General features: G+C 44.8%; 3 protein-coding genes across 6 annotated transcripts in view; 2 read left to right on the forward strand and 1 right to left on the reverse strand.

Moving 5' to 3' along the window:
• Positions 1-6,107, reverse strand: part of LOC135811692 (small ribosomal subunit protein uS15-like) — a 90,301-nt gene extending 84,194 nt beyond the window's left edge. The window contains exons 1-7 of one of the 3 annotated variants that reach the window (XM_065324926.1): positions 6,019-6,107; positions 5,869-5,917; positions 5,703-5,781; positions 5,476-5,559; positions 3,967-4,051; positions 3,544-3,644; positions 2,640-2,734 (exon numbers count right to left, since the gene is read on the reverse strand). In XM_065324926.1, the coding sequence (XP_065180998.1) occupies positions 2,685-2,734; positions 3,544-3,644; positions 3,967-4,051; positions 5,476-5,559; positions 5,703-5,781; positions 5,869-5,917; positions 6,019-6,107 (537 nt within the window). In that variant the 3' untranslated portion in view covers positions 2,640-2,684. Of the gene's footprint in view, positions 1-2,639; positions 2,735-3,543; positions 3,645-3,966; positions 4,052-5,471; positions 5,560-5,702; positions 5,782-5,868; positions 5,918-6,018 lie in introns of those variants that run through there. The other 2 variants (XM_065324929.1, XM_065324927.1) reach the window with 2 other exon arrangements.
• Positions 860-10,046, forward strand: LOC135811693 (small ribosomal subunit protein uS15). Of its 2 annotated transcripts, none has more exons than XM_065324931.1 (7): positions 860-864; positions 6,781-6,830; positions 6,918-6,996; positions 7,140-7,223; positions 8,655-8,740; positions 9,063-9,163; positions 9,971-10,046. In XM_065324931.1, the coding sequence occupies exons 3-7, from the start codon at positions 6,927-6,929 to the stop codon at positions 10,002-10,004; spliced, it is 375 nt and encodes a 124-aa protein (XP_065181003.1). In that variant the 5' UTR covers positions 860-864; positions 6,781-6,830; positions 6,918-6,926; the 3' UTR covers positions 10,005-10,046. The 2 variants fall into 2 exon arrangements, with proteins under 2 accessions (XP_065181003.1, XP_065181002.1); XM_065324930.1 differs by lacking the exon at positions 860-864 and adding an exon at positions 6,541-6,680 and having other exon boundaries at positions 6,782-6,830.
• A 9,390-nt stretch (positions 10,047-19,436) lies between these two features.
• On the forward strand, positions 19,437-21,716 carry LOC135812560 (ubiquitin carboxyl-terminal hydrolase 10-like). The gene is made up of 5 exons (XM_065325886.1): positions 19,437-19,507; positions 19,940-20,135; positions 20,400-20,823; positions 21,009-21,059; positions 21,309-21,716. Exons 1-5 carry the CDS (start codon positions 19,458-19,460, stop codon positions 21,485-21,487), a joined length of 900 nt encoding a protein of 299 aa, XP_065181958.1. The 5' UTR covers positions 19,437-19,457; the 3' UTR covers positions 21,488-21,716.
• Positions 21,717-25,008: the final 3,292 nt, after the last annotated feature.

The raw sequence follows: 25,008 nt of genomic DNA on the forward strand, positions 1-25,008 counted from the left end.
ATGCATTAGGTAGCCGTCTAGCGTCGTGTTTGAGTAAAGGTGAAGTGATTTGCGCTCAAGTGCATGGATCTACGCTAACTATTCACGGTCTGCGAGTACTTGTCATGCACGAACTTGTCGGACAGGTAGAACAATGCCGAAGACAAGGTGTCAAGTCTGTCCGTGTAGTTACTTTAAGTGCTTGACTGTGTTGTGCATGTACATGTAAGTGCTTAGAGGTTTTCGGTGGAAGCATACAGAATTGAAAGAGCGTTGGCACTAGTTTGAGAACAAATGTGCCCGGCAGTATTGTCTCAAGCTGTTTGTGGACAATTGCCTCACCTCGTGATGGAGAAAATGCAAGCGCATGCATACCGAGACGATGCCGACGAGGAGTGCTCACCTCGGAGTTTGCACCGTTATGAACAAACACGCACGGCGGCATCGTCTCAAGCGGCTTGTGGGACCATTATTTGCCCACCTCGTGATGGAGAAAATGCAAACGCATGCATACCGAGACCACGAGCGCTCACCTCGTGACGAAGAAAATGCAGACGCATGCATACCGAGATTATGAGCGAATCGTCTTTTGCCATAGAGTAGGGTGGGAACGAACGTGCACGACGGTGTTGTCTCAAGCCGTTAAGCAGCTGTTGCATGTAGCGCATGCATACCGAGATGATGGGCGGACCGTCGTTTGCAATTGAGTAGGCTATGAACGAACATGCACGGCGGCATTGTCTCAAGCGGTTTGTGGGTAATGCGTCCACCTCGTGACGATGAAAATGCAGACGCATGCATACCGAGATGATGAGCGAATCGTATTTTGCCATAGAGTAGGGTGCGAACGAACGTGCACGAAAGCACAAATTGCCACGGCGCCCGCAGCACCTACTCAGCAAGACAGGCAATGCAGACATCTCACTGAATCTACACCCTTAATCCAGAGATCTCGGAGGGCAACAGCAAACTACTCCACAGAGATTTATGCCGGAAACGGCCAAGGACCGCGCGTTGCGGACCGTGAGTACCAACAGGAGGAGGGTCGAGCAGTATCATGAGTCAGTCAGTGAAGTGGATCTGGGGGAACAGCTCCGGTCACGGGACGAGCAGCTAGCAAATGGGAGAAGAGGGGGCTGTACATAAACGGAGGATGAGACGGATGATGAGAAGATGGAAGAGGAATTGGATGAAGAAACGGTCGCTGAAGAGACAGAGGACGAGGCAGATGAGGGTGGTGATGATGATCGTGTGGATGACGAGCGGAACGAGAAAGAGGACGATGGGATGGACGAGGAGGAGTCGGATTGGAAAGAGCGAGATGAGGCGGATGAATGTGTTGATCGTAAGAAGTCGGCGGTGTATCTACACTTGTTATCTCGTCCTGACTGTCTTGGTGTGTATGATGACTCTCGTTTTTCTGTACTGTGTCGTGCTCGTTATGTTCAGCAGTTGACAGTCCTTGAGGCAGTTTGTATACGTATTCATAAGCCTGTTTTGTGTGAGCAGAAAGGGCACGTTGTTGCACTGAGGTTGTATTCGTAGGTTGGCACGTCGTTCAGTGCCTTCTTACCTTTGGTTACGCAATCTTGTTACCTTTTCGCGTTTCCTCTAGTGGTTTTATTGCACTTATATCATGATGTTCTTTCTAACACCCTTCTATTTAACACAGTACTTAACTTCAGTTTCTTTGGTTGTATCCTTTAGTTCCGTTTTTTCCACTGATGGTAGGAACGAGAAAATCGATTCTGGGTTTCAATAATAATTTTTTTTATTATTGTTATGAAATACACATACATCTCGAACAAGTAGCGTATTGGCGTGATGTCTGCACCCTTCATCCTATTCATACGAAGTAGCTATCTTATAATACAATCTCCAGTCCAATTTCCACTTCTACCCAAATCGGAATACTTGATCACGTATTCAGTACTACACGGAAATAAAAGAAAACGCTAGGGAATATGGTGCGACTCGCCAGTCAAGTAGAATTTTTCACAATACGGAGTCTTCCTACCATAGTACAGCCCGTTAGGCTGTGTTTACACGAGGCGTTTCAGCCCGGGCCAGATTTCAACCCACCATGTACACAAAATGAATGGCGCGTTTACGCGCTTGACCCGGGTCAGGGAGATTGTACGAACGTACTTCTGTGCGTATCCCGCGCCAGGTTTTTGAACATGACTGCATATGCAAATTTCGCGCGAACGGATTCACGTGATCACACATGACTCTAGAAGTGGACTTTTGGCGGCATATCAGTATTTGACCCGGGTCAACTGTCTTCATGTAAACGCTCACCTATTTTGTCTATCGTACAGACTTTCAACCCGGGCTGAACTCAACCAGGTTTGAAATTTCTCATGTAAACAGAGTGCAGTTCGCCAGGAGAGTATGCTGTATATGACAGACCCACTTGCGCTATGGCCACGGACTTGTAAATTTGGGATATTTTTCTTAATTGCATCACTTCACATATAAGCCCATGTTGTAATTGGTGGAAATAAATAAGCCTGAGGTGAATACGCCCAGGCTTATTTTTCTCATGTAAACAGCCTCTGAGAAGGGAGGTCCATGCAAGTCATGCAAAAAAGGACACTAACAAGTTTCAAAATGTCATACCCCAATCTGCACTGTGGTTACAGGACATCACACGACTCTCACTAAACAACAGCCATCATTATTAGCTTTCAGTCTTTCGAATGTTATGCTAAAGGCAATTTATGCAACCAAAGCAGAGGCGGTGGATGATTCACTGCAGGCAAACGAGCAAACAGAAATGAGACAAGAGAGTTATTCACACAACAACCATTTAGCTGTGCCAACATGCTAAATAGCAATGAAATTATTTATTGAGGTAATCTGGAAGAAGCAATGGCTTGTTGCTGGCAATTGATTGGGTCTGATTGTAACTCATCCCCAGCAATCTATATCAATGGGTCACCCGGCATTATCGATAAATTTTACAGAACGAAAACGTCAAGTTACGACCACCCCGGAAAAAATGTATCAACTCAATAGATAGAATGGATTTATGGTATAGGGAGTTTACTTGTGTATAAATCTTACTGTAACCTCAAGCCTATAGGTCAAGTAAGTACACGCATGTAGGGCAAAATGGGAGCTTCACTGCTTTTTTAAATCTGCAAACAAAACCATGGCACCCAATTTTTCAAGAGAAACATGTGCAGTACAGTCGTGCACCCAAGAACGATGTTTCCAAAGGGGTTAGCCTGGGACGTCCTTATTTTTATTCTTGGCTGCAGTCGTATAGCACGTTCTTAGACAAAAATCCGCACCGGAACATTGTGTCCTACAAGCTGCCGTTCTAAAGTTTAGGCTTTGGCGTTCTTCAGCATGCGACTCTACAATGAAATTGTCCACATGGTCTACCATTCTGTAGATAGGCCGGCCAGAGACATGACGATGGCAATGTGAATCGCCATGACGACACTATTTAAAAAGCTAGTAGTAAGTATATGTGAAGTACATTCACACAACATGTGCCAGTGAAGCGACATCCAGATGTGGTAAGACACCGTAAGAATATTAGCAAGGACTTACTACTTCCAGTTGGAGGGAAGACCACGCCTCGTCTTGTAGTAGCGAGCAAGGCGATGGATACGGCTCTCGATGAGAATGAGCCTGAACTTGGAATCCTTATCCTGAAACATGTACCCACACTAAATAGAATCGAAGCAGGATATTGTTCACCCTGGTACATTTACCAAAAGCCACATCATTGTTTTCCAAAAAGATGCATGGAGTGACCGCACAGACTGGTCACAACAAGACATCACCACATTGGATATTCAAATTACTTTGAAACAAAGTGAACTAAAGTGGAAATGTATTCACTGTTTAGGCACTAGTTAACCTCTGTTAATTTGGCAAAGACATTTAATTTTAAATTCACAACCGCATCACGCAGTGAACCCAAGACTTCGCTAAGCCGTAAATACGGTAACGCTGAAAAGTAAAACACACCTTGCGTTGCTTCTCCATATGCTTGCGGACAGAGACAGCCTTCTTGATAAGGTGGTACAAGTCCTCTGGAATGGCAGGGCCAAACCTAACACAAGGAAACAAAAATGAATACAAACACGGACAGCTTGCACAAGGCGAAGAAACTAGTCTCTGAGTAACAGCAAACAAGTTCAAGGAACAGAACTTTTCAGCTAGATAATAAAACAGTGTTCAACTGTTCATACTTTGAAATAGATTTGCATCAGGCAGTCTATATTGTATCAAAGGTTTAAAAAAAAGCCGAATACAAAGAACATTACACACGAGTAAGGGAACAAGGAAAATATTTTCTTTCTTTCAAGTCAGTAGTTGGCCAGTGGTCTGGATTTTCATATTCGGAGGCGTCCATCACATCCGGATTCTATTTAGTGAAAGACGACGTAGAGCTCTAAACCGTCTACAAAGAAAATATTTCTTTCTTTCAAGCCAGTAGTTGGCCAAGGATCCTAGGCTAGTGGTCTGGATTTTCATATTTGGAGGCCTCCATTACTTCCGGATTCTATTTAGTGAAGGAAGATGTAGAGCTCTAAACCGTTCACCTTTCAGAAATATAGGCACAGGTTTGTGTCACTAATCCAGCGGTTGCTGGCCCAAGTTTTCCATGCATAGCCTACAATTCACAAAGTGCGTTCATATTGATGGGCAAAGGTTAATAAACACAAGTGTCAGATACGAAAAGAATGCAAACAAACTGTACATGTACATTTGTTACACCTGTATACTAGTCTTCCAGATGTGTCAACACATTGGCGATAATTTAGCTTCAGCCATTCAGAATATTCACTTGACCAACAGGGCCCGGTGCCGAGGGTGTCAGATAACTGACCGCTGATGAGGCCATTACATATGCTTTGAATGGAATGCATGGACTCAAGTGACAGTTTGTATTGAGATTCGAAGACCAAATTTGTATCAAGTGGCAAGCCATGCAAACAGTGTTAGGTTTGTGTTGCAAACCGGCACTCGCGCTCCACTGCTTTGCCACTCCATACAAGGCACCTCAAATCGTGACGTTATCACAATTATTTACATAATACAGCGCTGACAATTGCTCAAGTGAAGTGCTATCATAGTAGTAGCCAATCCAGCATATATTACAGTTCAAGGGATCCAGGGCAATCACTACAAACAGCAACCACAATTCGTTCTGCGTCATACAATCGGGATGTTGCAGACACCTGCTGTGTCCAACCTATACCCTGAGTCATCATTGGAGGGCGATGATGAGGCTGTTGTTAGTAACCATCACTGTACCGAAGTATAGGGTGCCACCATTGCATAGTAATATTTATTGCCCATTTTCAAAATTCGAATTGCTAAAAATGGGTTTCAATATTGCTAATGTCAGCTGCTACTTCTGCCGAGATGTAACGGACGGTGACTAATATCTTTAAAGGAAGACAAACTAACTATTAAATTGAACATGTATGTAGGTAATTCATGAAAATGTAAAAAATATCAATTACATACCCTTAACCTTCAGGATTCGGAGGATCTTGTTGCCAGTAACAAGTTTGACCTGGGCAATACCATTGCTATCACGCAGCATCACACCTACAAATGCAATAGGTACAGATTGCACAACAATGATCACGTCAATTAGGCATTCTGCTAAAGAGTTCTGTAAAATTGTGAATTGTGTTGAGTAAAATTATGCGTACAAAATCAAATTTCGACTTGTAGTAAATTGTTCTTACCGATTTGGGATGGAGTGCGCCCCTTCTTGGCGAGCTTGGCAATCATTTCCTTGACCTCGTCAGAGGACATCTTGACCCACTGCAGTTAACAGTAGGGTAAAATAGGTATTGTTTACCTTACAAGTCTTCCATACTTGCAGATTTTACTCAGCAGCTAAAAACTTACTGTTGGCACACTGCGCCTGTATGGCAGTTCCGAGGACGAAATGCCCTTTCTGCAAAGTACCACAATCGAGCACAAACAAGATTGTCGTCAGGCAGGGAAATACGACTATGTAGAGAGGCTTCCAATGGCCTAAATCAGCTGGGAACATACCCGGGCGCGTGCATACGGACCATGATTGCGTCTTCTTGCCAGGCGATCGAAAGAGAGGCGATCGAGAAAGAATAAACGAAAGCGCGCATGCGCCTTATTTCTCCATTGGAATATTTTTTGCCTACCTACCGGTACTGTACTTCGTCAGTTCGTGTTTCCCAGTCAGTGCATGGATGCAGTGCACTCGTACACTCGTACTCGCGCCACTGCACGTGCACTCATGCTAGCACTGAAGTGGAGCAATGACGTCATCAAGATTGCTTTTTGCAGAAGCGGATCGTCAGTTTTTCGAAAGATTTGGAATGGCTAGGCTGACTACTCGCCCCAAAAAGAAGCAGTTAAGTAAGCAATGCAACGAATTCATTTCAAATCTTTCGAAAAACGATCAGCTTCTGCAAAAAGCAATCTTGATGACGTCATTGCTCCACTTCAGTGCTAGCATGAGTGCACGTGCAGTGGCGCGAGTACGCGTGTACGAGTGCACTGCATCCATGCACTGACTGGGAAACACGAACTGACGAAGTACAGTACCGGTAGGTAGGCAAAAAATATTCCAATGGAGAAATAAGGCGCATGCGCGCTTTCGTTCTTTCTTTCTCGATCGCCTCTCTTTCGATCGCCTGGCAAGAAGACGCAATCATGGTCCGTATGCACGCGCCCGGGTATGTTCCCAGCTGATTTAGGCCATTGGAAGCCTCTCTACACAGTCGTATTTCCCTGCCTGACGACAATCTTGTTTGTGCTCGATTGTGGTACTTTGCAGAAAGGGCATTTCGTCCTCGGCACTGCCATACAGGCGCAGTGTGCCAACAGTAAGTTTTTAGCTGCTGAGTAAAATCTGCAAGTATGGAAGACTTGTAAGGTAAACAATACCTATTTTACCCTACTGTTAACTGCAGTGGGTCAAGATGTCCTCTGACGAGGTCAAGGAAATGATTGCCAAGCTCGCCAAGAAGGGGCGCACTCCATCCCAAATCGGTAAGAACAATTTACTACAAGTCGAAATTTGATTTTGTACGCATAATTTTACTCAACACAATTCACAATTTTACAGAACTCTTTAGCAGAATGCCTAATTGACGTGATCATTGTTGTGCAATCTGTACCTATTGCATTTGTAGGTGTGATGCTGCGTGATAGCAATGGTATTGCCCAGGTCAAACTTGTTACTGGCAACAAGATCCTCCGAATCCTGAAGGCTAAGGGTATGTAATTGATATTTTTTACATTTTCATGAATTACCTACATACATGTTCAATTTAATAGTTAGTTTGTCTTCCTTTAAAGGTATTAGTCACCGTCCGTTACATCTCGGCAGAAGTAGCAGCTGACATTAGCAATATTGAAACCCATTTTTAGCAATTCGAATTTTGAAAATGGGCAATAAATATTACTATGCAATGGTGGCACCCTATACTGCGGTACAGTGATGGTTACTAACAACAGCCTCATCATCGCCCTCCAATGATGACTCAGGGTATAGGTTGGACACAGCAGGTGTCTGCAACATCCCGATTGTATGACGCAGAACGAATTGTGGTTGCTGTTTGTAGTGATTGCCCTGGATCCCTTGAACTGTAATATATGCTGGATTGGCTACTACAATGATAGCACTTCACTTGAGCAATTGTCAGCGCTGTATTATGTAAATGTGATAACGTCACGATTTGAGGTGCCTTGTATGGAGTGGCAAAGCAGTGGAGCGCGAGTGCCGGTTTGCAACCCAAACCTAACACTGTTTGCATGGCTTGCCACTTGATACAAATTTGGTCTTCGAATCTCAATACAAACTGTCACTTGAGTCCATGCATTCCATTCAAAGCATATGTAATGGCCTCATCAGCGGTCAGTTATCTGACACCCTCGGCACCGGGCCCTGTTGGTCAAGTGAATATTCTGAATGGCTGAAGCTAAATTATCGCCAATGTGTTGACACATCTGGAAGACTAGTATACAGGTGTAACAAATGTACATGTACAGTTTGTTTGCATTCTTTTCGTATCTGACACTTGTGTTTATTAACCTTTGCCCATCAATATGAACACACTTTGTGAAGTGTAGGCTATGCATGGAAAACTTGGGCCAGCAACCGCTGGATAAGTGACACGCTCCTGTGCCTATATTTCTGAAAGGTGAACGGTTTAGAGTTCTACATCTGCCTTCACTAAATAGAATCCGGAAGTAATGGAGGCCTCCAAATATGAAAATCCAGACCACTAGCCTAGGATCCTTGGCCAACTACTTGCTTGAAAGAAAGAAATATTTTCTTTGTAGACGGTTTAGAGCTCTACGTCTTCCTTCACTAAATAGAATCCGGATGTGATGGAGGCCTCCGAATATGAAAATCCAGACCACTAGCCTAGGATCTTTGGCCAACTACTGGCTTGAAAGAAAGAAAATATTTTCTTTGTTCCCTTACTCGTGTGTAATGTTCTTTGTATTCGGCTATTTTTAAAACCTTTGATACAATATAGACTGCCTGATGCAAATCTATTTCAAAGTATGAACAGTTGAACACTGTTTTATTATCTAGCTGAAAAGTTCTGTTCCTTGAACTTGTTTGCTGTTACTCAGAGACTAGTTTCTTCTCCTTGTGCAAGCTGTCCGTGTTTGTATTCATTTTTTCCTTGTGTTAGGTTTGGCCCCTGCCATTCCAGAGGACTTGTACCACCTTATCAAGAAGGCTGTCTCTGTCCGCAAGCATATGGAGAAGCAACGCAAGGTGTGTTTTACTTTTCAGCGTTACCGTATTTACGGTTTAGCGAAGTCTTGGGTTCACTGCGTGATGCGGTTGTGAATTTAAAGTTATATGTCTTTGCCAAATTAACAGATGTTAACTAGTGCCTGAACAGTGAATACATTTCCACTTTAGTTCACTTTGTTTCAAAGTAATTTGAATATCCAATGTGGTGATGTCTTGTTGTGACCAGTCTGTGCGGTCACTCCATGCATCTCTTTGGAAAACAATGATGTGGCTTTTGGTAAATGTACCAGGGTGAACAATATCCTGCTTCGATTCTATTTGGTGTGGTTACATGTTTCAGGATAAGGATTCCAAGTTCAGGCTCATTCTCATCGAGAGCCGTATCCATCGCCTTGCTCGCTACTACAAGACGAGGCGTGTTCTTCCCTCCAACTGGAAGTAGTAAGTCCTTGCTAATATTCTTACGGTGTCTTACCACATCTGGATGTCGCTTCACTGGCACATGTTGTGTGAATGTACTTCACATATACTTACTACTAGCTTTTTAAATAGTGTCGTCATGGCGATTCACATTGCCATCGTCATGTCTCTGGCCGGCCTATCTACAGAATGGTAGACCATGTGGACAATTTCATTGTAGAGTCGCATGCTGAAGAACGCCAAAGCCTAAACTTGAGAACGGCAGCTTGTAGGACACAATGTTCCGGTGCGGATTTTGTATAAGAACGTGCTATACGACTGCAGCCATGAGTAAAAATAAGGACGTCCCAGGCTAACCCCTTGGAAACATCGTTCTTGGGTGCACGACTGTACTGCACATGTTTCTCTGGAAAAATTGGGTGCCATGGTTTTGTTTGCAGATTTAAAAAAGCAGTGAAGCTCCCATTTTGCCCTACATGCGTGTACTTACTTGACCTATAGGATTGAGGTTACAGTAAGATTTATACACAAGTAAACTCCCTATACCATAAATCCATTCTATCTATTGAGTTGATACATTTTTTCCGGGGTGGTCGTAACTTGACGTTTTCGTTCTGTAAAATCTATCGATAATGCCGGGTGACCCATTGATATAGATTGCCGGGGATGAGTTACAATCAGACCCAATCAATTGCCAGCAGCAAGCCATTGCTTCTTCCAGGTTACCTCAATAAATAATTTCATTGCTATTTAGCATGTTGGCACAGCTAAATGGTTGATGTGTGAATAACTCTCTTGTCTCATTTCTGTTTGCTGGTTTGCCTGCAGTGAATCATCCACCGCCTCTGCTTTGGTTGCATAAATTGCCTTAAGCATAACATTCGAAAGACTGAAAGCTAATAAAGATGGCTGTTGTTTAGTGAGAGTCGTGTGATGTGCGTGCTATGTTTGCAAGCTCCTGTAACCACAGTGCAGATTGGGGTATGACATTTTGAAACTTGTTAGTGTCCTTTTGCATGACTTGCATGGACCTCCCTTCTCAGAGGCTGTTTACATGAGAAAAATAAGCCTGGGCGTATTCACCTCAGGCTTATTTATTTCCACCAATTACAACATGGGCCACGGGTGTTTCAGCAGCACCACTTAAAAATATGGCGTCATTTCGCCCGGTTTGTCAGGATTATGTTAGATTCGGCGCGAGTTATGAATTTATCAGAGTGTACCTAATCGATTTTCTTATTCACTTAGGTTTATCAGCGATATTTCGGTTTAGCAAAAGAGACAAACTATTTTTCAAATTCTACGAGTGAACAAGAATTATTTGGACAAGAAGCACAATCATGTTGACAGGTTCTCTGCTGGCGAACAGACAGTTATACACTAGTTTGCTCACTTACCGAGGACTTCTTCTGTCAGTTTGGCTGTCCAGCTCGTGCCGACCTACTGTTCCTGCGACTTTCTCTTCCGTGGCGCAGGACGCAGTGCTATCGCCTCGTTCGTCGTCGTCAGGAGGTGCTGTGCTGCAACAGTTTGGAGGCGCAGCAGTTCTCGAGGAATAGACTTGTACTTGAAGTTCAGAGAATTCAGTGAAGAGTGGAGACTCTCTGCACCTTGTTCTGCGAGGAGGCCCAATCCTACGCGGACTCGTGTCATCAGGGAAACTGTGTGTTCTTCTAATAGGTGCAACTTCGGCGTGATGTGGCCGAATTTCCTGGACACTACTTCCTTCCTGCAGAGGGCCAGGAATTTCTCGATGTCTTGTTGGAGTTGACCCAAGTCAGCGTCATCGACTGGTTTGCAGTGGCTGAACTTGGCTCGACACGTTGCGTAGCTGTTTATGAGAGCTACGTATCTATCCGCAATTTTAGTGGCCTCAGGACACAAGTCAGGACACCTTGTTTGGACTGACGAAAGATGTGCGGAGGTGATGGCAGTGACCACGGTGGGTTTCAAGGCTTCGTGGATGTGGTTACCAACGAAAGCACCACCGTGGTATACCTGACGCTCAATGCCATGAAGCTGTAGGACTGGCTCCAGTGCGCATGGGCCACAGAATTGCTTACAGCCGCTCAGTTCGTCTACTTGCTGCTGAAGCTGTGCTGACCGCTGCTGGTGATGGTCACGCTGCTGTATTGCTGTTTGGTACACTTCTTGCAAGTGGGCGACAACACCAAGCTCGTCCATGCCGCCTTGCTGCTGTACGTGCAGTGCAACAAATTCAAGCTGTTCCTGAGTCGTAGTTAGCTGCTGGTTGAAATTCTGGACGAGCTGCTGTTCAGCAGTCAGTTCGCTATGTACATCGCACAGCTTCTTGTACGCAGCACCATCCGTGTCTAGTGCCTGGCTTCTTGCCACCAGTGCCAAGTCCAGTATTCGGAGCTCGCTCCGCAGAGCTTCGAACAGCCAGGGGTAGATCCCGAGATCCAAGTGTAAGACTGGAATGATGACGTTCGGGATTGGCACAGGCAGAACAATTGGTCGAATCACATTGTTATATTTCTTTGCCTGCGATGCTACATATTGGCTGTGGTCGCTTGCTAGAGATGCTAGTGTGCGTGGTTCTCTCTCGGCCTCCTCTCTCGCATCACTCTCAAGCTCCATGCTCTTCTTCGTGCATAAACAATGGAGACATGGCCGGAGTCCAGATGAGCCAGACAATCCAAAGTTGACAGTCTGAAACTCATAGTCCCCGGATAAATAAATCTTCATTGTCTTGCCTTTCCAGGAAGTCTGCTGAAGCTGCTGAAGCTGGGGTCGGTATTGTCCCAATGCCGTCTCCAAGTTTGCAGGCGTGTCTTTGCCGTTGAAGATGCAGAACGGTATTATGTTTGCGAGTGAATTCGGATGCTCGGTGTTGACGATCTGAAAGCTTAGCTTGAACGATCCACCTCCGTGATCTCCGCCAATCTTAATCCAAATCTCTGACTCAGGAATAGCTCCACCATGCCATGTTAGTCGGCTACTGTCCTGCAGCTGGTCCAGAAAGAATATGACAATATCCACCAATTTAGGGAAGAGCACAGTTGCTATCATCGTAACTCCGCCATCCTTGTCTGTCATAGGGAGCTCTTTGGCGGTGTATGAAGGCAGCTTCGAAGCTATCAATGTGCGGACTGTCTTCTCGGATTCCATTTCAACGCCAAATTCGTGTAGCCAGCGACGTAGCCTCCGCAACTGACTCCACGGGAGGCTGAGGTCTGCCTTTATAGCCAGTGCACTGCCGGGTGACGGCTTCTTGGCCTTGATGCCAGCATCTAACAGAAGCTGCTCCTGTTCAGCAGCAGACAATCTCTGCAAGCCAGCCACCTCTTGTGCTCTGGCTCCAGCCCCACCACCGCACACTGTCTCAGCATGTCACGTCAATTCTGAGGATCTGCGGCGCAAAGTTGTGCCAGCAGCTCGGTCAGACGGCACATTACTCACAACAGCCCGTTGATAGACCTGTGGCTTGCCATATGATGCTCTCCTTACCTCCAACCGCCCGTCATGCACCCTTGCTGCCACCAGGTGACCTGTTAGACGGTCAGCTACGTTGCCGCACAACTTGGACGGTGATGCGGACAGCACGTCCTCGACAGTCGAGCTTTGTCTAACGGTGCGGATTGGAGCTGTCGTCGTGGCTGGATTGAACTGGCATGCTGCAACATGCTTTCGCAGATCTCTCAGCGGAGTAACCACCGGGCAGCCTTGCAGAGATGGCTTGTGGAAGTCACACCGGAGTGTCCAACCATCCATCATCCTGCGTGGAACCTTTCCTGGCGTCTTTAGCTCAGATGCCTTCAAACAGTTGGCACATGCAGGACATTGCTTGTGCGTTGCTAACCATTCACACATGCAGTCTGCACAAAAGTACTCTTCGCAGCATGGTACTTCTATTACGTTGTCCACGATGTTACTGCATATGTTGCACTGCTGTACTGTGTGTGCGTTAATGAACCGCTCTTTGTTCAGTGGAATCGTTGCAGCATGTTGGCTGCTGCCTGTTGCATATACTGTCTCTCTTGGCACATCCAAACCACATTCCAGTTGTGTTGCTGATGCTTGTGAGGCGGGTTGTTGTGTTGGTTGTTGTGTTGGGGTGGCGGTTGCGGTGCTCACGCGTTCGTCCTGAGTGCGTGTTGTTTGCGGAGCGGCCGCGCGCCAGTGTGTGAGTTGCTTTGCATGCCGTTTTCCCGTGGCCTTTGCTGTATGATCAGTACAGAATGAACAGGCTGAGCGTTGATGTGGTGTCCATTTCACAGGAGGGCCACAGCCACCGCCGCAGTGCATGGCTTTTTCGCTGGCTCTCTTCATGGCCCTCTGGCACAATACACATATGTATGGGGGGTGTACTTGTGCATCATCTTCATCAATTTTTATCCCATGCACGGCTTCAAGCTGGGATTTTTAAGATGCAACGGGATAACGGGTCTTCTGTGTGCATGTGGCGAATTTTCTGCCACCAACGCGACATACCTCGCCAAGATAAGATACGTGTGCGTCCATATCTTGTCGTAGCTGAAGGAAAACAACAGAATTTTGATGTTCACGTCTTTAGAAACGAATTCGCGTCTTGACAAAAAAATGTCGCAGATCGCTTCGTCAAGAACATACCTATGGCGAATCAAATCAACTAAGTCGATGCCGAAGTGATAACTACTTGATAATGGCCATGAAAGCTTGTGCTAGTATCTGCGCAATGTCAGGTCGAGCGTGGAACACAACTTCGTTCTCTGCGAGGCAATTTGAATTTCGATCGTGGTGCGAGGTATGAAAGTGAAGCTAGGAAGGAGTCAAAGAAAAAGAACACGATTTCACCGTACAGAACCCAGTTTGGGTTGGGTAGTGACCTGCTTTAGAGCAGTATATCGATAAGTATTTCAGTAATCCACCACGGCCAGAGATTCAAATTTTCAAATTTCGGCAAAAAAGGACGCCATTTTTAGTGGGCGGAAATCGTGCAAAAAAACATCCGTGGGGCTTATATGTGAAGTGATGCAATTAAGAAACATATCCCAAATTTACAAATCCGTGGCCATAGCGCAAGTGGGTCTGTCATATACAGCATACTCTCCTGGCGAACTGCACTCTGTTTACATGAGAAATTTCAAACCTGGTTGAGTTCAGCCCGGGTTGAAAGTCTGTACGATAGACAAAATAGGTGAGCGTTTACATGAAGACAGTTGACCCGGGTCAAATACTGATATGCCGCCAAAAGTCCACTTCTAGAGTCAAGTGTGATCACGTGAATCCGTTCGCGCGAAATTTGCATATGCAGTCATGTTCAAAAACCTGGCGCGGGATACGCACAGAAGTACGTTCGTACAATTTTCCTGACCCGGGTCAAGCGCGTAAACGCGCCATTCATTTTGTGTACATGGCGGGTTGAAATCTGGCCCGGGCTGAAACGCCTCGTGTAAACACAGCCTAACGGGCTGTACTACGGTAGGAAGACTCCGTATTGTGAAAAATTCTACTTGACTGGCGAGTCGCACCATATTCCCTAGCGTTTTCTTTTATTTCCGTGTAGTACTTAATACGTGATCAAGTATTCCGATTTGGGTAGAAGTGGAAATTGGACTGGAGATTGTATTATAAGATAGCTACTTCGTATCAATAGGATGAAGGGCGCAGACATCACGCCAATACGCTACTTGTTCGAGATGTATGTGTATTTTATAACAATAAAAAAAAAAATATTATTGAAACCCAGAATCGATTTTCTCGTTCCTACCATCAGTGGAAAAAACGGAACTAAAGGATACAACCAAAGAACCTGAGGTTAAGTACTGTGTTACATAGAAGGGTGTTAGAAAGAACATCATGATATAAGTGCAATAAAACCACTAGAGGAAACGCGAAAAGGTAACAAGATTGCGTAACCAAAGGTAAGAAGGCACTGAACGAAGTGCCAACCTACGAATACAACCTCAGTGCAACAATTTGCCCTTTCTGCTCACACAAAACAGGCTTATGAATACGTATACAAACTGCCTCAAGGACTGTCAACTGCTGAACATAACGAGCACGACACAGTACAGAAAAACGAGAGTCATCATACACACCAAGACAGTCAGGACGAGATAACAAGTGTAGAAACACCGCCGACTTCTTACGATCAACACATTCATCAGCCTTATCTCGCTCTTTCCAATCCGACTCCTCCTCGTCCATCCCATCGTCCTCTTTCTCGTTCCGCTCGTCATCCACACGATCATCATCACCACCCTCATCTGCCTCGTCCTCTGTCTCTTCAGCGACCGCTTCTTCATCCAATTCCTCTTCCATCTTCTCATCATCCGTCTCATCCTCCGTTTACGTACAGCCCCCTCTTCTCCCATTTGCTAGCTGCTCGTCCCGTGACCGGAGCTGTTCCCCCAGATCCACTTCACTGACTGACTCATGATACTGCTCGACCCTCCTCCTGTTGGTATTCACGGTCCGCAACGCGCGGTCCTTGGCCATTTCCATCATAAATCTCTGTGGAGTAATTTGCTGTTGCCCTCCGAGATCTCTGGATTAAGGGTGTAGATTCAGTGAGATGTCTGCATTGCCTGTCTTGCTGAGTAGGTGCTGCGGGCGCCGTGGCAATTTGTGCTTTCGTGCACGTTCGTTCGCACCCTACTCTATGGCAAAATACGATTCGCTCATCATCTCGGTATGCATGCGTCTGCATTTTCATCGTCATGAGGTGGACGCATTACCCACAAACCGCTTGAGACAATGCCGCCGTGCATGTTCGTTCATAGCCTACTCAATGGCAAACGACGGTCCGCCCATCATCTCGGTATGCATGCGCTACATGCAACAGCTGCTTAACGGCTTGAGACAACGCCGTCGTGCACGGTCGTTCCCACCCTACTCTATGGCAAAAGACGATTCGCTTATCATCTCGGTATGCATGCGTCTGCATTTTCTTCGTCACGAGGTGAGCGCTCGTGGTCTCGGTATGCATGCGTTTGCATTTTCTCCATCACGAGGTGGGCAAATAATTGTCCCACAAGCCGCTTGAGACGATGCCGCCGTGCGTGTTTGTTCATAACGCTGCAAACTCCGAGGTGAGCACTCCTCGTCGGCATCGTCTCGGTATGCATGCGCTTGCATTTTCTCCATCACGAGGTGAGGCAATTGTCCACAAACAGCTTGAGACAATACTGCCGCGCACATTTGTTCTCAAACTAGTGCCAACGCTCTTTCAATTCTGTATGCTTCCACCGAAAACCTCTAAGCACTTACATGTACATGCACAACACAGTCAAGCACTTAAAGTAACTACACGGACAGACTTGACACCTTGTCTTCGGCATTGTTCTACCTGTCCGACAAGTTCGTGCATGACAAGTACTCGCAGACCGTGAATAGTTTGCGTAGATCCATGCACTTGAGCGCACATCACTTCACCTTTACTCAAACACGACGCTAGACGGCTACCTAATGCATCGCATCATTCATTCATTTCAGATGTATCGCAGGTGATCATCTTCTTCACAGGGCTACATCCTGAGTACATATGTACCTCTCTTCGAGTAGCGCGCAAGTGATCGTCTTCTTCGCAGTGGTACCTCTCTTCATTTTGTCATTGCCGGCTAACCTGTTGCTTCATGCAGAGTCGAGCAGGCTTACAACGGTGATGCATTGCTTTGCTCGTGGAGTATCAGGTTTGGTGACGGTGGTGGTGGTGGTGGTGGTGCTCACCGTGATACTCCAGAGGGAAAACAGAGTTTGCTGCACGCACACAGTTTAACAAATATAGATAAAACAGAGTTTGTAATAAAAATAAAAGACATTTCATTGATACAGTTTCAAAAAAAAATTGTTGTAACAGCATAACAAACACTTTTCAAAGTTACCGGCACACTTTTCAAAGTTACCGTCACACTTTCTTCAAAAGTTATGGTAACACAGGTACATCGCAGTACACGGGTGTTACATGTGATCTGGTAACACTATTTGACGGATGTCACGGTAAAGTAATCAAGGTCAAACCACAAATTGACAGGGTCAAACCACAGCCTGTCAAAACATGACAAGGTCACTTCCGGGTCAAGTTTGTTCTCAAACCCTCCTGTTACCTTCTACTGTTAGGACTGAAAACCCTCTGGCCTCTGCGGCCTTAGCAAGTGTTTCAAAATGGTTATTGACGCTTTTTGAATTATATATGGCCTTGGTGAGCCTTAAACGCCTTCGACTACAATTTGCAGCTTCTGTTTTCGCGTTTTTTAGCACTTTGTATGTCCTCTTTTCTGGTGATTTTGAACGTGTGCCTTATCCGCGGCATTTTCATGTGTGAGTCAAAAGAAGAATACCCGGATAAACCCGTCATCAGTGTACTGTAAGGACATTTGTCATTAATCCCTTTATGATAATTATTATGACCCGTCATCACCACTACACAAAGGTCGTTGACGCTGCAAATTTTATTGAAGAGAAATGAAATCTCCAAATTTTCGCCCTTGGGGCTTCATCAGGGAGTAAAAAGTAATAATGAAATGAAACTGGCTCTGTCGCAAACTACAATAGTGAAGCATTGAGACATTGAGACATTGGAACTACAGAAGTGAGGAGAGGAAAGCACGAGGCGTCTTACATTAGCCCTATAATAGATGAATGAATGGCGAGGACAAGAAGAGGTACAAACTGGTCTCATGGTGATAATCAAACAAAGTCAGTGAGAAGCGTGAGAGAAATGTGAAAGAAGTATTAAGGGGTTGCAAGGGAACGCAAACATAAGAGCGAAACGTGTAACTTGGAAGTGAAACAACTGCACATGCACAAACTCAAACACAAACGCATACACACACATACACTCTCACACACGCAAACATACACACACACATACAGAAGGGTCCTGATTCGTTAAAGACCATCCCTCGTACTCATTGATTTCGGGCCTTCTGTCCCTGATTTCAATCTCATCTTTCGGCTTGGCAGTACAAGTTTCACTCTTATGTTTCGCTCTGGCTTGCGTTCGCTCTAACAGCCTTCCAACTTGCAAGGTTCTAAGTTGACATGCATGAACATCCGCCAACGTCCTGACCAGCTGAGACTTTCAGGTTTTGCTTGGTTGCGCTCACCTTCCCCTCATTATGTTATTTCTATAACTCAGAACCTTCCAAGTTGGAAAGCTGTTGCGGTGCGCATCCAGGATGTGCTAGAGCTGTAAGCCAATCAGTTGTAGAAGAGTCAGTACTGTCGGTCAGTGTCGTGCAATGTTATCGCATGAGCTGATTGTTTAGTAACTGGTGGTGTTTTGTGGACATTATACATTAATAATAGCAATGAAAAGTATGAATGCCGCAGACATCACCACGCAACATGACAATTTGTTCAAGGTTTGGTTTTGTGTGTTTCCAAAATCGATTTTCACGTTCCGATCATCAGTGGAAATACGGAACTAAAGAGATCAAGGGATCTCTTTAGTTCCGTATTTCCACTGATGATCGGAACGTGAAAATCGATTTTGGAAACACACAAAACCAAACCTTGAACAAATTGTCATGTTGCGTGGTGATGTCTGCGGCATTCATACTTTTCATTGCTATTATTAAACTTTTATCTCCACGTAGATTATTTGTATACATTAATAGCGTAACATTATTTTAGTTCCTTGATTCTTTTCTTCTTCCTCTATAAATTAATCCTTGCCTCTCCATCCCAGTCCATAAATATAAGATAAAATATTAGTTTACCGACAATACGCTGCAGTAGGGCCACCTATTTACTCATACTATCCACTGCAGCATGATATCGCGTTTTATGCATTTTACAATATGCTATTTTACCGTCGAATACACATAGACGCTACCCAATACGCACCACAGTAGGGAATAGCGGTCACCAACATGTATAAATAGTCGGGTTGTGGAGACGCTGGTTGCCGGTGTCATTAGTTCTTCGTCTGTTTACAGGAAAGCGACAAGCATTCAGCGCACTCTTTGTAAAACTTTCGACAGTCATTTTAGGTTCGTTTTGTCTAAAATTTCGGAATGGCGACCTGCAGCAACAACGGTATAAGCCCTCAGGAACCGAAAATCCAGTTCCGAGGGCTCAAGAACAGGGGCCAGATGTGCTACATCCATGTGGTAAGCAAAGAAGCCAACCATTTGCAATCTATATTCCAGTTTGCCTCCGCATGTAGGTATTTGTGCGATGCTATATGATGGATTCACACTCGCAAGAGGGCTGCTGAGAAATTAACTTCGCACGAAATATTTGCTCGACCCTACGTCTTCGAGTATTCTTCAACAATACTGTCCATGTACTCGTGTGTCCTCTCTTCTTGTGATTTTGTAGATCTTGTAGTCTTTATAACGTGTGCCTTATCCGCGGCATTGTCATGCTTCAGTCAACAGCGGGCAGCCCGGATAAACCCGTCATCAACGCACTGTAAGGCAATTAGTTTTTAATCCCTTTATGAACAAGGGAGAATGAAGTTGCCAACGAGAGCGCTTCCATGTAGGTCTTCCTACAGCATACTTTTATATGATCGACTTCAAGCACCTACAATATATATCGATATCGCAATTTTCTCAAAAACGGATACACTACTCCTTAGGAATCCAGCTATACCTTAAAAAACGGATATATTCTTCCTTCGTCCTCAAAGAGCTAATGCTGTTACACTTACCGTTTGATCATTGTAGTTTAGATTCATGACTATTGACATTGTAGCTATAAAAGCGCTGATTGTTTGTTGGTTATTCCTCGATATGTCTCCAGCAGGAGAAATAAGAAGTGCATTGTTGACGTTTGGCAGGAAGAGGATTTTGTAGTATTGCTCGATTCAATATTATGCAATTTCTGTCCTCTTTTCTACAGGGCGGAGTTTTTCACTTGGTCGCATGGAGAACCAAAAGTAGCCGACAAGGAAGATCTTGGCACTTGGGAGGGCGTGAGAGTTAAACGAGCAAAGCCCAAGAAGGTCAAGGGCCCTCAAGTGCCGATTGGTACTCCGTTCGAACCATGCCAGTTCTACGAGATAATGCCCATCGTGAACCCATATTTATCAGTATACGTAAGTTAAGGTGCTCTTTCATCTTTATCCAGATTGATTTACGGTCTCCATGATGAACTCATAGGGATGCTTTCTGTCTGTTCGGCATAAAAGCATTTTAGTTAGGTCAAAATGTCATTTACATTGATAGGCAATAAAAAGACAGAAGGTGTCCCGTTTGGTTAAAACCTAATAGTAATACTTGCATTTAACGGAATTCGCGGGTATGATATCACACAATAATAATGACATTTCCGACACTTCCGATGTCTTTCTGTTCTGTAGGGGGAGCAGGAAGATGCCGAGGAATTCCTCTCTTCCTTGCTCAATAAATTGCACGACGAGGCAAAATGGGGTGAATTTGTGGCAACGGCACCATCGCCGATTCAACACCTGGTTTTCGGCGAGCTCAAGAACACTATCACCGACAAGAAGGGCGTCGTGGTCTCCGTCACCGAAGAAAGATTTGTCACGCTTCCGCTAGGGGTCGACGACATCCGCATCCAGACTATTCAGGATGCATTCGACGTCTTAGCAAGTGCCGTGGAACTGGAAGAATATGCTAAAGGAGCGGTTAGGAAGACCACGTTCACGCGGCTTCCCACCCTCCTCATGGTTCACTTGAAACGATTCACGTTCGATTCAACACGCGGTTTAGAGAAAATACACAAGCGCGTGAAGTTCGGATTCAAGTTGACCCTGCAACGATGTGAGTATCTTCATTGTATAATTATAAGTCTCGTTTTCGTTTTATCAGTAGATTGAAATTGTACCATGATCACCAAAAGTAACGAGATTTTTAAGTTAGGACTGTGCTCTTATTAGTTTCGTGAATTCCAGTTTCACATTTCGGAAGTTTATAACCTTGTCTCCTATAAATTTTGTGTTATCCAGCCATGATTGAGCCATCTCCACTTGTGTCGCCGGAGTACGAGCTTATTTCGGGTAAGTGGGACAATTGTAGTAAAAATCAATATTGCCTTTGGGGTAAAAACAATAATATTAAAAGAGCACAATTGTAGTAAAAATCAATATGAGGGATGAAAACCATTATTCAGAAAGTGGTGGCCATCACGCAACTGCATTGTAAATGCAACAATTATGTCAGTCCATTCAACACGGTATACAACAATAATTTCATGTATTCTCCTTATTAAAGGGCACAATGTATACTTAAATTTTCCTGTTCTGCAGTCATCTATCACCACGGCGCCACAGGAGACAGTGGTCATTATTCAAACGATTCGAAGGATCCCACCACTGGAAAATGGATTCGCTTCGACGATGCAGTGGTGAAGGCCCTAGACGCCAGTCAGGTCACCAACTATCCGGCGGGGAAGACCCCCTACGTCTTGTTCTATAGTCGAGTCTAGGAGTAGTGTGGAAACTCCATTGTTGTTTAGACTCCATGAATCTAGTTTTAGGACTGTTTAGACGCATGCATCTAGTTTTAGGACTAATGTTTAATGCCGTCTTGTTTTAATTACGCATGTAGGAGTAATGTGAAGACTCCTTCCGTTTCGCTTCATTTACAAGACATACACTTATCTCGTTCAATCCACCAGTGATGTCATAATAAAATAAAATCATTTTTTGTCTTTATACGCTACTGTGTACAATCTTGTGACGATTGCGCTAAGTGTCGAAGTATCGCCATACACTGTGATGGCTCTAACGTTAACGGTACAAGGCAGGTGTAATCACCCGTCTTTATGCAGTTGAACTGTATGAATACGCTGTGTTGCCGGTGAGCACCGGCGGATTATGCCAGCATAATAATTATTGGCATAATTTGGTTGTTGAAAATTTGGAGCATATTTTGGCATCCTTTCGGAGGTAGGAGCATAACTATGGTAGCTACCACAGTTCTAGTGAGTGAATCAGCCTTTATCAAGTATCATCGGCCTGGGGCGGACGAGATAGTGATCGGTTAGTTTAGTATGGTAATGAAAAAATTGTTTTATAAGAAGTCAACAAAGAATAGAAGAGTATTGACGTTTCTTCTGATAGGCATCGACCCCTTGGCAGAGATACTCGTGTAAAATGTTGATGTACTTATGGCAGCTTTCTTAGTACGAAAAACGCACAGTCCATCGAATACAGTATCACAATAATTTCATGTATTCTCCACATTAAGGGGCACAATGCACACTTGGATGTTTCTGTTCTGCAGTCATCTATCACCACGGCGCCACAGGAGACAGTGGTCATTACTCCAACGATTCCAAGGATCCCACCATTGGCAAATGGATTCGCTTCGACGACGCACTGGTGAAGGCCCTAGACGCTAGTCAGGTCACCAATTATCCGGCGGGGAAGACCCCTTACGTCTTGTTCTATGGTCGAGTCTAGGAGTATTGTGTAGACTCCCTATATCTAGTTTTATACGTAATGTGTAGACTTCCTTGATGAATGTAAAGTCTCTTTTTATTCACGAGTTATGTCACCTAATAAAAAATCATTTTGTCCTTATCTGTTATTCGAGAACAGTTTGGTTACGGTTGCTCTAGGTGTTGAATTTTTGTGGGGCAGTGCAATGTCACAAGGCAGGTGTATTCCTCAGTCTTTGTGCCTTTCAGTCATACAGATGAACTGCACGAATTCGTTGTATTGGGCGCTAACTGTGTGTTCACTGTGTTTTTACATTTTAGACATTCCTGTGTATAGTCAGATTGTCTGCCGATAAAGCACACAGTCACTGACTCATGGACATACAGCAAGCAGCAGGTCCTGAAGTGGTCATGGATGCTCAGCCAGTAATTCGTGAAAAGGAAAGAAAGAAACGATTAAAGTTACTTCGTACGTAAAATAATGCGTAAACACTAGTTCATACACCATCATTTGAGTGGATTTGGCAAGTATATTTCTTGTCTCCTGTTTGTATCTGTCAATGTTGTGGCACTACTTGTAGTATTTGCAATAGAGTTCAAACATAAGGAAGGGAAGATTTAGTTAGGCCGCTGTATCGTAGCTCATCATCAACTAAAGGCCTTGATCATGGACGCTACTAGCCAATTTTCAACAAACCGGGAAGGCAATAAACTCGTTGCAACTACTGTGTCGGCAACTGGGACTGTGGGTCGTGCGGCAGCAGTCTACATGGGGTCCCTGCCTGCATGTGCTTTGCTGCAACACGAACCAACCGTATGTCGTCACCCCTGCTCACGTTGCCCAGATGGGGAAACCAGGCCTCGTAATCTACTGCACTGTTTGCACAAGATCTGCAGAGACTGTTTGTCAATGGCAATCGACGACCACAGCAGGATCAAGTGTCACGTTTGTTCGAGGTTTACACCCTTTAACTCTCCTGAATGGTGACACGACCAGTTGCTGATCGATGATGCTAGGTTCGATCGTGTTCATCGAGAACGTACAGTGACGTTGCCTGCTCCAGTGGAAGGAGAAGCTAAGAAGCCTGGGCAGTCCCAGGGAGAGGCTGAATCCCTGTCGCCAGGTATTCAATAACAGTATCAGAGTCGTTACCAATAACCAATTACTGTAAAACATGCAAAGAAGTGCTGTGCGAACTATACATCGGATCAAACAACCACGAGACGCACAGGGAAGAGAAGACGGGCACGAGCAGTGCAGTTTCTACCTTCCGTAGGTGACTTCAGAAGTTATACACGAAGCTAGATTCAGACCAGAAAGTCATAAAAGGCAGTCTTCAACGCTGTCGTGACCTTCTGCGCTTTGCCACCGGTAGGGTAGGTGAATTGTGTGCGCGCTTGGCATACCTGAGAGAGCTGGGAGTGAAGTGGCCTGTAGCAGGCGTACTGGCGAGTTTGCAGAACGTTTTTTAGGATTGAACGATTCGAGATGAAGCCTTATTATGCAATTTCTGTCCTCGTTTCTACAGGGCGAAGTTTTGTACTTTCTCCCATGGAGAACCATAGCCAAGATGATGAGGATGTATTCAAGACGCCAGTGGACAAGAATTACCAATGCCCGATCTGCCAAATGGTCTTGCGCAACCCCATGCTCGTGGTTGCGTGTGGACATCATTTCTGCCATGAGTGCATCATGGAAGCGCTAAAGTAATTCACACGTCTGAACCAAAACTTTCTGGATGCCGATATGCTCATGATGCATGATTGACTTGTCATCCTTGAGAAAGTAATATGTTAGCCGATCGCAGAGCTTGAAGGTCGTTTCACACTGCAAGTTTGCTATAACTAGTATTAGTTGGTCAGTAGTGGCTTGTGGTGGTGCGCTCGTTTGAGAGAGTCAGTAAATTTAATAAACTATCAGAAATACTTCTTGTGTCCTCCGCATTAATGGGTGCTACGTTGTGTATTTGAATTTTACGTTTCTGCAGTCATCTATCACAAAGGCGCCACAGGAGACAGTGGTCATTACTCTAACGATTCCAAGGATCCCACCACTGGCAAATGGATTCGCATCCACGATGCAGTGGTAAAGGCTTAGTATAGACGACAGTCAGCTCACCAAATATTCACCGGGGAAGACCCACTACGTCTTGTTCTATCGTCGAGTCTAGGAGTAATGTGTAGACTCCCTACATCTAGTTTTAGGAGTAATAATATGAAGACTCCCTTGAGTAATGTGAAGTCTTGTTATTCACGAGTGATGTCAACTAATAAAAATACCATTGTGTCAATTGGTTATTCGAGAAGGATTTTGTTACGTTTGTCATCGTGATGCGCAAAGCAGGTGTATTGCTCAGTCTTTGTGTCGTCTAGTCATACTGATGAGCTGTGTGAATGCGTCCTGTTGCGCGCCAGCTGGGTTTGTACATTTATGCATTCATGTGTATAGTCAGATTGTCTGCCCATAAAGCACACAGTCACTGATTCTTGGATATACAGCAATCACCAGTAAGTCCTAAAGGGGTCATACATGATCATCCAGTAATTTGTAAAAAAGGAACAAC

The sequence above is a fragment of the Sycon ciliatum genome, chromosome 3 (genome assembly GCF_964019385.1).
Source record: "Sycon ciliatum chromosome 3, ocSycCili1.1, whole genome shotgun sequence".
NCBI lineage: Eukaryota > Metazoa > Porifera > Calcarea > Leucosolenida > Sycettidae > Sycon > Sycon ciliatum.